The sequence below is a fragment of the Cervus elaphus genome, chromosome 18 (genome assembly GCF_910594005.1).
Source record: "Cervus elaphus chromosome 18, mCerEla1.1, whole genome shotgun sequence".
In the NCBI taxonomy this organism is placed as follows: domain Eukaryota; kingdom Metazoa; phylum Chordata; class Mammalia; order Artiodactyla; family Cervidae; genus Cervus; species Cervus elaphus.
The window spans coordinates 51602510-51616050 of record NC_057832.1 but is presented as its reverse complement, the minus strand read 5'-3'; the positions used below and the strand labels follow the sequence as shown (position 1 = coordinate 51616050).

Below are 13541 nucleotides of genomic sequence, written 5' to 3'. Positions count from 1 at the left end.
CAGAATAGTCCTCTTGAGTGCTCTGACCACACAAAATATAAAAACTACATTTTAAAAAAAACTTAATGGTGAAAAGCAAATGCCCTATCACTAAAATCAGCAGTGAGGTAAGGATGTGTGTATGGGTTAGTTGCTTAGTCGTGTCCGACTCTTTGCAACCCCATGGACTGTTGCCCGCCAGGCTTCTCTGTCCATGGAATTCTCCAGGCAAGAATACTGGAGTGGGTTGCCATGCCCTTCTCTAGAGGATCTTCCAGACCCAGGAATTGAACTTGGGTCTCCTGCATTGCAGGCAGATTCTTTATCATTTGAGCTACCTAGGAAGTCCCCCCACTCTTTTTCTTTTTACTGAGGTAAGGATGTCCTCTCATAATTATTTCTATTCAACATCATACTGGAAGTTCTAGCTAGTGTAGCAAGTCACAGAGAAAAAAATTGAAGACATAAAATTGTAAAGAAGAAAATAAAGATTTGGGGCTTTCCTGGTGGCTCAGACGGTAAAGTGTCTGCCTGAAGTGTGGGAGACCCGGGTTCTATCCCTGGGTTGGGGAGATCCCTTGGAGAAGGAAATGGTACCCCACTCCAGTACTCTTGCCTGGAAAATCCCATGGACTGAGGAACCTGGTAGGCTACAGTCCATGGGATCGCAAACAGTCGGACACGACTGAGCGACTTCACTCATTTCACTCACTAGGTGACATAATAACTATGTAGAAAATTTGATGGAATTTACAAAAAGAAAAAGCCCAGAACTAAAGTGAGTGTAATAGGGTTACAGTGTCCAAGATCAAAACAAAATATATGTTTCTATACATTAACAATAAACAATCTGAAAATGACACTGAGAAAATAATTCCATTCACATTAATTTCAAGAAGAATAAAATAGGTAGGAATAAGTTTAACAAAAGAAGTACAGATACGTACATTAAGGACTACAAACCATTGTAAGAGAAATTAAAGGAGATTCAAATAAATGAAGAGATATACCACATTTATGAATGAAGAGATTCACTGGCAATTCTTCAAAAATTGTTCTACAGATTCAACGCAACATCAGGATCTCAGCAGGTCTTTTATTAAAAAAAAAAAATTTAAAAAGTTGAACTTAAAATTTATATGGAAATGCAAAGGGTCTAGAATAACCAAAATAATTTTGAAAAAGGGGGCAGAAGTTGGAGGACTCATACTGCTTGATTTTAAGACTATATATAAAGCTAGTCTAGACAGTGTGGTATGCCCATGGGGACAGACATATAGGTCAATGAAATAGAATAGAGCCTAGAAATAAATCACATTTATGCCAATTCATTTTTTTTTTTCCCAGTGGGTTTTGTCATACATTGATATGAATCAGCCATGGATTTACATGTATTCCCAATCCCGATCCCCCCTCCCACCTCCCTCTCCACCCGATTCCTCTGGGTCTTCCCAGTGCACCAGGCCGGAGCACTTGTCTCATGCATCCCACCTGGGCTGGTGATCTGTTTCACCATAGATAGTATACATGCTGTTCTTTTGAAATATCCCACCCTCACATTCTCCCTCAAAGTTCAAAAGTCTGTTCTGTATTTCTGCGTCTCTTTTTCTGTTTTGCATATAGGGTTATCGTATGGGACCTAATGAAACTTAAAAGCTTTTGCACTACAAAGGAAACTATAAGCAAGGTGAAAAGACAGCCCTCAGATTGGGAGAAAATAATAGCAAATGAAGAAACAGACAAAGGATTAATCTCAAAAATATACAAGCAACTCCTGCAGCTCAATTCCAGAAAAATAAATGACCCAATCAAAAAATGGGCCAAAGAACTAAACAGACATTTCTCCAAAGAAGACATACAGATGGCTAACAAACACATGAAAAGATGCTCAACATCACTCATTATTAGAGAAATGCAAATCAAAACCACAATGAGGTACCATTACACGCCAATTCATTTTTGACAAAAGTGCCAAGGAAATCCAAAGGGAAAGGACAGTTTTTTTTTTAAATTTAAACAAATAGCGCTAGAATAATTGGAAATCTATAGATAGCAAAATGCACTTAGATATTACCTTATTCTATGCTCAAAAATTATCTTGAAATGGTTTACAGGTTTAAATGTAAGAGCTAAAACTACAAAAGTTCTAGAAGAAAGCAGGGAAAACTCTGTGATCTTGGATTACACAAAGATTTCTTAGATCTAACACAAAAGAAAGATTCATAGAAGAAAATAATGATAAATTGGATTTCATCAAAAAAACTTTTGTGCTTCAAAAGGAAGCATTAAGAAAATGAAAAAACAAGCCACAGACTAGGAGAAAATATCTGCAAATCATTCTTCTTTGAAAAGACATGTAATCAGAGTGTAAAACTTTTTTTACAACTTTTTTTTTACAACTTAATACGAAGACAGCTCAAGAAATATACAAATGAGCAAAATGTTGAATAGGCATGTCACCAAAGAAGATAATTAATGTTAATAAACATATGAAAACATACCATGGTAAACATATGAAAAAATTAGAGGAATATAAATTAAAATCAGAAAAGGCATCATTATACCTAAAGAAGGCTATAATCAAAATGACTAACTACACCAAACATGGGCAACAATGGGCAGAATGTAAACCTTACACATTGGTAGTGGGAATGTAAAATGGTATAGCCATTTGGGAAAACATTCTGGCTATTTCTGAATACTTTAAATATATACTTATCATATAACCCAACAGACCCCTAGGTATTTACTCAATAAAAGAGAAAATATATGCACTCACAAATACTTATATGTAAGTGTTCACAACAGTGTTATTTATAAATGCCAAACTTGAAAATAACTCAAATGTCCATCTACTGGTGAACAGATTTTTAAAAAATGTATACCCATAAAATGTACTACTCAGGAATAAGAAGAAACAAACTATTCATTCTTTTCCCTACATGGGTAGATCGCAACAGTGTTATGTTAAATAAAAACTACAGTCTGTAAGATTCCACATACAAAAATTTCTAGAAAAGCAAAACTATCCAGAAAGCATATTAGTGATTATCTAGGGGCTGAGGGAACTGGGATGATGGATGTTCTAAGAATTATGGTGACTGCTGCACAGCTAAATCACTATAGCAAAACCTACTGAAATATGTACTTACATTAATAACTGAGGCTTCCTAGTGGTGCAGTGGCAAAGAATCCACTTGCCAAAGCACGAGATGCAACAGACATGGGCTCAATTCCTGGACTGGGAAAACCCCCTGGAGTAGGAAATGCCAACCCACTCTGGCACTATTGGCTGGGCAATTACATGGACAGAGGAACCTGGAGGACTCCAATTCATGGGGTCTCAGAGCTGGACTGAGATCACTCAGGGTTGGTCTCAACAGCACTCAGACCACTCACAACTCAGGGTTGACTGAGCCACTGAGCACACACATAATTGGTGAATTCTATGGTATGTAAATAATACCACAATGATGTTCGTTAAAAAATAAAATACACCTTAATAATCAAGCTATTCAGAGCCAGACATGTGTATGTATAATAAATATCATTCCATTTATGTTAAACACACTACATATATTAACATACATGTTAGTTAAGACCACAAAATTTTTGGAAGTGTGTATATATAAATGATATGGTTACCTCTAGGAAGAGGACTAAAATCCTGGAAAAAGAATTACCTTTCATTATATACCTTCTGACACTATTTGTTTGAGAAAGTAAACCACATAACCACTTTATAAATAAAAAAATCCTAGTAAATAATTTAAAACAATTGATGATCCTTATATAAAGACCTAGGTGCATGAATTTGCTCTTGAAAATTTATGCTTATCTGAGTGAGGCTATAAGCACTTATGAGTAGCCTATGGTAAGACAAAGTGATTTTCATCATAAAACATGTTAGTTCCTATTAATTCCAGACAGCTGAGTTCAAACAGTAGGAATCTGAGGAAAACATGAGAGGTTTTTTGACCAGAAGTACTTTATACATCACAGGGTACTACATTCTGCAATTCTACACTAGCCACAAAATAAAAACAAATTCCTCATCCCAAACACAAACAAAATGTAAACAAAACTTTGAACACTTGATTTCTATATTCATTTGCAAAAATACTCAATCACTATACTGTACTGCTCAGTGAGTAAAGAATCCACCTGCAATACAGGAGACACACGAGACACAGGTTCAATCTCCCCAGGCTGGGCAGATCCTCTGGAGGAGGGCATGGCAACCTGCTCCAGTATTCTTGCCTGGAGAATCCCACGGACAGAGGAGCCTGGTGGGCTACATTCCAAAGGGTTGCAAAGAGTCGGACACAGCTGACTGCACACTCCCCACACACCCCCCGCCACACACACACTGTACATCTGAAGCTAAGACAGTAATGCAAATCAACTATGTCTCAATTAAAAAAAAAGAAAAACACAAAATAAACTTTGAATACGTGAGGATTAAATGGAGATGCTGGAGAGTAGAGGAAAAGAACGAACAAGAATAGGGTGGTCTGCTGACAGCTGGCACACAGATACGTTTTCGGTAAAGGTATAAACAGCACTAATATGAGTATATATTATGCATGCATGCTAAGCTTAAGTTGTGTCCAACTCTTTGTGACCCCACAGACTGTAGTCCGCCAGGCTCCTCAGACCATGGGGATTCTCCAGGCAAGAATACTTAGTTGGTTGCCTTGCCCTCCTCCAGGGGGTCTTCCCAACCCAAGGGTTGAACCCGCTTTGCTTATGTTTCCTGCATTGGCAGGCAGTTTCTTTACCACTAGCGCCAGCTGGGAAGCCCAAACATTTATTATATATGTGGGCATATATATATATCTATGAAAAAATGATATCAGAATACTTATTTCTACTATATCATGCCTTTTAAAAAGGTATTACACACAAAAATGTGTCCAGACTTATTTCTATGACTCATACAGAGGATATTGCAGTGATTTTCAGCTATACCATTTGATATCAAGAATCTGTCTCAAAGATTTAATTTTGATTGCACATTGTAAAATTATGGCTTTTTATTTTTTTTAATTATGGCTTTTTAATTAAGGGTATTTGTTTTAATCTTAAGCAGTGGAAAATCAAAATATACTGTCAATATTGAATTATCACGTTTCAAGTGCTATTTTGTAATAATGCTTTAAGGTCATATTTAAGACTTGCTATCATATTAATTTCTGTTTTTAAGATAGGAACATAGTACTTTGTACTCTATACCTATTTGTGAAATACTATGCCTAGTATTTCATATCCATTTTTACACAAAAATCAATAATGTAAATACCAGGAAACACCTGCAGAAAGGGCAGAAAACATCATAAAAGGTGCTTCTTTCAGCTTTGACTGCTTTCATTTGCATTTCAGACTGTCAGGCCTTCCTGCTGCTTTTAATGCTTTGAATAGACAGTCACATATGTTTGCCACATGTGTGCTCTTCACGCAAGAGTTCCTCCCAGTACTGCCCCTCCTGACCCATTCCTGCTGTAGCTCTGGTGGTAATCTAGAGACAACAGACATTTAATGACACCTATTGTGGGCCATTTCATTAAGAACAGTACGATAAGCATAGGTAGTATTATCATCAGAATGTAACAGATGAGACATCTCAGACTCATGGACTGAGTGTCTTAAGTCCCCAAATTGGTAAATAGAAAACCAGGACTTGCTGAAACCCCTTTATTTATACTGTTTTCAAGTACCCTCTCTGTCTCCGACCCTCCCGTCCTTTTTCTTCCTAGTTTCACTGATAATCAAGAGCAGAGGAGCAGAGACATGAAGGAGGTGCCCTCCGCTTAGCCCCACTCCCGCCCCACAGAGCAGGGAGAAGGGAAGACACCTCCAGGGCTCAGAGCTCCTACCACAGTCCTCGCTGCTTCCAGTTCCACACTTCACGTGGGACACCCAGCTCAGAACTTCAGCCCCAACCCTGTTCCATAACTTTCTTCCCAGGTCAGAGAAGGTGATAAGGTAAGTATTGATGAAGTGCTCCTGTAAGTACCGGAACTGTCCTGAGCAGCCCCATTCACCACTCGGAAAAGATTTTTCTATTTGGACACCGTTCCCATTGGTCCTTATGGGGATTATCAACACTGTACTTGAGCTTGGAAGGAGTTCAACCAGCTTCTACCTGTTAGCATGCATGCCTATGGACAATTCAGAGTCTTGTTTCCTTGAGAAAAATCAAGTTTCTTACTTTAGTCAATGGAAACTAGTCTGAAGCTCCACAACTGATATGTTAATGAAGTTTTGGAATATAACCTATTCACACTCGGGGATTCAATTCACAGTTCACAGCAATACACACACACCACACACACACACACATACACACACACAGGCCCCACTTTACAGCTTGTGGGATCTCAGTTCCTTGACTAGGGACTGAACCTGTACCCTTAGAGAAAGCTTGGAGTTCTAACCAGTGGACTGCTAGGGAATTCTCCATAGCAGTAGATGTTTGTAAGACTGAAAGCACTATTTTTATTGTGTTTAATATAAAATAGGAGAAATGTTCTCAAAATTCAAAAGCATAGCTTCCTGGACTCATATTTTTCTCTATTACTCTTACCTTCAACTTTTACAGTATGATTTCACAGGCTTGTGGTTGCCAAAGACGAGGGGTGGGGAAGAAAATGACTGGGGATTTGGGATTAGCAGACAAACTATTATATACAGAAAGGATAAATAACGAGGTCCTACTGTATAGCACATGGAACTATATTCAATATCCTGTGATAAAGCATAATGGAAAGGAACATGAAAAGGAATATACATATAAAACTGAATCACTGCTTTACAGCAGAAATCAATACATTATAAATCAACTACGTTCAATAAAAAATTAAAATGTACAATTTCATTCAACCCCAAAGAAACTTCCATTTCTTCAATATTATTATAAAGGTTCTACAATTTCACCTGTATACTGATTGCTAAGCCAGTGTTTATCTTACCTCCTCGATGAATAATCAAAGAAGTCTCGCTTCCAATGGGACAGTCCTTAAGTATATCCACTACTTCCGTATGGCTCAGGTTCTGTACATTCTGCTGGTTGATCTCAATAATGAGGTCGCCTTCACACAGGCCAGGGCATCCCTGAATGTCAAGTATTTGTTTCACCCGCTGTCCTGTAGGACTGTCTGCAATGGTGAAGCCAAAGCCCTGGGCACCTTTCACAATGGTTAAGGTCATAAGTTCAGCTTGGGTGGCCCCAGATGAAGCCATAGATACATTGTCGTCATGGACAGGTGGTGGATACGTGCCATCTAGCTGACCATCAGCTGGCATTGAGTGCAAAGTATGAGGCGGCCGATCTGTTATATCCGGAACTGACTGTGAGGTCCGAGAAATGTATTCCAAATATGTTTCATAGTTATGTCTTCCATTGACCATCACTGGAGGTGGCCTCTCCATTATTGCAAGGGGTGGCACCATGCTGTTAGCAGGATCTTCAGGATCAAAGGGCAAAGGGTAGCCACGACACAATACCAAGTTGACACTCTGACCAATAGGAACAGACTGGAAAAGTTTGACTACATCTGCATGAGTGTGTCCAAGGACACAAACTTCGTTAATATAGACAATGACATCACCTGCAAGGGAAAAAAAGAAAGAGATTGACAACATGAGGTAAGTTCAATTAACACTGACATAGAGAAATGGAATTATTTGTGAGACTAGTGAAAGAGGTGCTCTGTTTCTTAGTAAGCAGTGAGAAAATCAATTAGAATAGTATCTAAATTCCCTGTAAGTGAGTCAAGGTTACAACAGGTCTGACAACAAATATAGTGAGCAAATGCTGAAAAAAAATGCTATTTGGTTATTCCTGAAATTCAGAAACAACTTCATATACAGGAATAAAGCTACAGAAACATTTAGATGAATGTGTAAAAGAAGGACACATTCTTTGTTTCTTTTTCATCTTCGTTTTCAGTGCAATTCAGTTAACAGAATTTTCAAGTTACTGAGAAGTGGTAGAAACAAGTTTCAGATGATAAAGCCCAGTATTTGGGGTTTTGAGCATCATTTTATTGAGTCAGTTGTCTTTTTTTCCCCATTTATTTTATTCTCCTATAGTAAATTGCAACTGCAAAGGTTCCATGTGAACACAGGTAGATGTCTAGGGCATAGATTTTGGGCTCAGGGATCTGGCTCCATATCCCAGCTCTACTACTTAGCAGATCTGTGCTAAGATCTGGGCAGGTGACTTACCTGCTTTGAGCCACGGTTGTAAAGTTGTTGTGAGGATGAAGTGAGATGATGCAGAAAAAGGGCTTGGTGCAATGCCTGACACACAGGGAGTGCTCAGTAAGTGTGGACCATTATTAACATTATTGTTGCTAAAATAAGATGGGGCTTCCCTGGTAGCTCAGCTGGTAAAGAATCTGCCTGCAATGCAGGACACCTTGGTTAGATTCCTGGGTTACGAAGATCTGCTGGAGAAAGAAACAGCTACCCACTCTAGTATTCTTGGCCTTTCCTGGTGGCTCAGATGGTAAAGGATCCACCCACAATACAGGAGGCCTGTGTTCAGTCCCTGGGTTGGGATGATCCCCTGGAGAAGGGAATAGCTACCCACTCCAGTATTCTGGCTTGGAGAATTCCATGGACTGTATAGATCATGGGGTAGCAAAGAGTAGGACACTACTAAGCAACTTTCACTTTCACTTTCAAAATAAGATGAAGAGGATTTCAGAGTCTGGTCTAAAAAAGGAAGCTGCCATAGATTCAACCTCTGATCTCAGATAAATTGATATTTCTATAGACCTTTTAAAAAAAGGCATTTGTCTTTTCACTCCAATGAATTTTTAATATTTTATTTGGCTGTGCCATGTCGCTTGTGGCATCTTAGTTCCCTGACCAGGGATTGAACCCAGGCCCTCAGCAGTGAAAGTGTGGAGTCTTAACCATGTGACAGCCAAGGAATCTCCCCCAATGAATTTAATCATGAAGTTACTGAAGACCACTGGTCAGAATGTAACTTTATGATATTAAAATTGTCCTGAATGTAAACATTGTTAAAAACAATTCAATCATGTATAAATAATAATTTTATTTTTGGAGCACTGTTCTACAATGGATTGGTATTTTTATCCTCAAAAAAGATAACATTTGAGAAATGAACTTGCACACTGAGACTGTGTCTGATGATACTGAAGAGTACGTGAGATATGAAAAGACATATTTTCACAGAATGTCAAGTGGATAATTCAACAGATATCAGTTTATCAGTATAATTCTGAAATGGGTAGTATAAATGGCTAGGAATCTCATTCTGAGACATCATTGCCCATCAAAACTGCAAATATCAAAAATAAAAAAGAAGGTGAACTTTCAGAGTTAAATACTTTTTGGCTTCTCTCAGCTATCTGATTGAAAATGATTTGTCCACTAAATACATTGTGTGTGTGTTAGTTGCTCAGTCACATAGGACTCTTTGTGACCCCATATACTGTATCCTGCCAGGCTCCTCTATCCATGGGGATTCTCCAGGCAAGAACACAGGAGTGGGTTGCCATTTCCTTTTCCAGAGGATCTTCCTAATCCAGGGATCAAACCTGGGATTCCTTCATTGTAGGCGAATTCTTTACCATTTGAACCACCAGGGAAGCCCAAAACACATTTTAAAAATAAGTAATTCTATGAATAGAACAGTCAGGAAAATGCCCTTAACTATATACACTCAGTTAACAGTTACCAAATACTACAGAATTGCTTGAAAGTGTTAAAAAATACAAAGACAGAAAAGGATAACCAATCAAACAAAGCAAAATAGTATTTTCAGTGATCCAGTTTAGGTCTGACTTTGGAAAATGTCACAGACCATATGACTGGTCAGATGGAACTTCATTCTTCAGCTACATCTATCAGAGAAGGTGCTGACGTCATGACTGGGACACTGGGCCATGACTTAGGCCTGAACTGAGATGGACATTCACTCTCTGCTGCTATGACTTCTCAACAGACTGGAGCCATTGGGGATGCTTTGGCATCATTTTGCACTGGTTAGGGTCATCCTAGAGTCCCAGAGATGTATTTGAACCAGATATTTTTTTCATCTTCTCCTGTCTCTTCTATTTTTAAAGCTGTTATATATATTTACACACTGAAAGTTGAAAGAATATAAATACTTGTGCACTATCATCCAGCTTAATGATTAGAACATTGCTCATATTAGTTGAAGACCCCCTTGGTGGCATCTTTTTCCACTTGCCTTTCCTTACTGCCCTTTTAAAAGGTAACCATTGTCCCGCATTTGAGGTTTGTTATTCACACATCTTTATATTTTTATGCTATATGTAGGTACCCATAAAAAATATCCCTACATAATGTTTAATCTCTAGAGCAGGGGGCCATGAGGAGATACCCCACATCCAAGGTCAGGAGCGGGGGCTATGAGGAGATACCCCACATCCAAGGTCAGGAGCAGGGGGCTGTGAGGAGATACACCATGTCCAAGGTCAGGAGCAGGGGGCTGTGAGGAGATACACCACGTCCAAGGTCAGGAGCAGGGGGCTGTGAGGAGATACACCACATCCAAGGTCAGGAGCAGGGGGCTGTGAGGAGATACACCACGTCCAAGGTCAGGAGCAGGGGGCTGTGAGGAGATACACCACGTCCAAGGTCAGGAGCAGGGGGCTGTGAGGAGATACACCACGTCCAAGGTCAGGAGCAGGGGGCTGTGAGGAGATACACCACGTCCAAGGTCAGGAGCAGGGGGCTGTGAGGAGATACACCACGTCCAAGGTCAGGAGCAGGGGGCTGTGAGGAGATACACCACGTCCAAGGTGAGGAGCGGGGGCTGTGAGGAGATACACCACATCCAAGGTCAGGAGCAGAGGCCTGTGAGGAGATACCCCATGTCCAAGGTCAAGAGCAGGGGGCTGTGAGGAGATACCCCACATGCAAGATCAGGAGTGGGGGCTGTGAGGAGATACCCCACATCCAAGATCAGGAGTGGGGGCTGTGAGGAGATACCCCACAACCAAGATCAGGAGTGGGGGCTGTGAGGAGACACACCACGTCCAAGGTCAGGAGCAGGGGGCTATGAGGAGATACACCATGTCCAAGGTCAGAGAAACCTCAGTAGGACATTAGGCACTGAGAGAGGGCATCAGAGGGCAGACAGACAGAAACCACAGCCACAGACAACTAGCCAATCTGATCACATGGACCACAGCCTGGTCTAACTCAATGAAGCTATGAGCCATGCCATGTAGGGCCACCCAAAACAGATAGGACATGGTGGAGAGTTCTGACAAAGTATGGTCCACTGGATAAGGGATGGCAAACCACTTCAGTGTTCTTGCCTTGAGAACCCCATGAACAGTATGAGAAGGGAAAAAGATAGGACACTGAAAGATGAACTCCCCAGCTCAGTAGGTGCCCAACATGCTACTGGAGATCAGTGGAGAAATAACTCCAGAAAGAATGAAGAGATGGACCCAAAGCAAAAACACCACCCAGTTGTGGATGGGACTGTTGATGGAAGCAAGGTCCAATGCTATGAAGAGCAATATTGCATAGGAACCTGGAATGTTAGGTCCATGAATCAAGGCAAATTGGAAGTGGTCAAACAGGGGATGGTAAGAGTGAACGTCGACATTTTAGGAAATCAGCGAACTAAAATGGACTGGAATGGGTGAATTTAACTCAGATGACTATCATATCTACTACTGTGGGCAAGAATCCCTTAGAAGAAATGGAGTAGCTATCATAGTCAACAAAGGAGTCCAAAATGCAGTATTGGATGGAATCTCAAAAATGACAGAATAATCTCTGTTTGTTTCCAAGGCGAACCATTCAATATCACGGTAATCCAAGTCTGTAACCCCACCGGTAATGCTGAAGAAGCTGAAGTTGAACGGTTCTATGAAGACCTACAAGACCTTCTACACTAATACCACAAAAGGATGCCCTTTTTATTATAGGGGACTGGAATGCAAAAGTAGGAAGTCAAGAAACACCTGGAGTAACAGGCAAATTTGGCCTTAGAGTACAGAATGAAGCAGGGCAAAGGCTAATAGAGTTCTGCCAAGAGAACACACTGATCATAGCAAACACTCTCTTCCAACAACACAAGAGAAGACTCTACACATGGACATCACCAGATGGTCAACACCAAAATCAGACTGATTATATTCTTTGCAGCCAACAATGGAGAAGCTCTATACAGTCAGCAAAAACAAGACTGGGAGCTGACTGTGGCTCAGAGCATGAACTTCTTATTGCCAAATGCAGGCTTAAATTGAAGAAAGTAGGGAAAACCACTAGACCATTCAGGTATGACCTAAATCAAATCCCTTATGATTATACAATGGAAGTGGGAAATAGATTTAAGGGACAAGATTTAAGGGACTAGATCAGGCACTAGAGTGCCTGATGAACTATCGACAGAGGTTCATGACATTGTACAGGAGACAGGGATCAAGGCCATCCTCAAGAAAAAGAAATTCAAAAAACCAAAATGGCTCTCTGAGGAGGCCTTACAAATAGCTGTGGAAAGAAAAGAAGTGAAAAACAAAGGAGAAAAGGAAAGTTACACCCATTTGAATGCAGAGTTCCAAAGAATAGCAAGGAGAGATAAGAAAACCTTCCTCAATGGTCAGTGCAATGATAGGCTCAATAAAGGACAGAAATGGTATGGACCTAACAGAAGCAGAAGATATTAAGAAGAGGTGGCAAGAATACATAGAAGAACTGTACAAAAAAGATCTTCATGACCCAGATGATCGCAACGGTGTGATCACTCACCTAGACCCAGACATCCTGGAATGTGAAGTCAAGTGGGCCTTAGGAAGCATCACTATGAACAAAGCTAGTGGAGGTAATAGAATTCCAGTTGAGCTATTTCAAATCCTAAAAGATGATGCTGTGAAAGTGCTGCATTCAATATGCCAGCAAATTTGGAAAACTCAGTAGTGGCCACAGGACTGGAAAAGGTCAGTTTTCATTCCAATCCCAAAGAAAGGTAATGCCAAAGAATGTTCAAACTACTGTACAATTGCACTCATCTCACATGCTCGTAAAGTAATGCTCAAAATTCTCCAGGCCAGGCTTCAGCTATACGTGAACCGTGAACTTCCAGATGTTCAAGTTGGCTTTAGAAAAGGCACAGGAACCAGAGATCAAATTGTCAACATCCGCTGAATCATCAAAAAAGCAAGAGAGTTCCAGAAAAACATCTATTTCTGCTTTATTGACTATGACAAAGCCTTTGACTATGTGGATGACAATAAACTGTGGAAAATTCTGAAAGAGATGGGAATACCAGACCACCTGACCTGCCCTTTGAAAAATCTATACGCAGGTCAGGAAGCAACAGTTAGAACTGGACATGGAACAATATACTGGTTCCAAATAGGAAAAGGAGTATGTCAAGGCTGTATATTGTCACCCTGTTTATTTAACTTATATGCAGAGTACATCAAGAGAAACGCTGGGCTGGAGGAAGCACAAGCTGGAATCAAGATTGCCGGGAGAAATATCAATAACCTCAGATATGCAGATGACACCACCCTTATGGGAGAAAGTGAAGAAGAACT

At 40.2% G+C, this 13541-nt stretch overlaps 1 protein-coding gene across 6 annotated transcripts in view; it reads right to left on the bottom strand.

Annotated features, from left to right (window-relative positions):
• MAGI2 (membrane associated guanylate kinase, WW and PDZ domain containing 2) overlaps window positions 1-13541 on the bottom strand; it is a 1438402-nt gene that overhangs the window by 243081 nt on the left and 1181780 nt on the right. For all 6 annotated transcript variants that reach the window (XM_043871630.1, XM_043871631.1, XM_043871626.1 and 3 more), the window contains one exon: window positions 6951-7589. In XM_043871630.1, the coding sequence (XP_043727565.1) occupies window positions 6951-7589 (639 nt within the window). The remainder of the gene's footprint in view (window positions 1-6950; window positions 7590-13541) is intronic.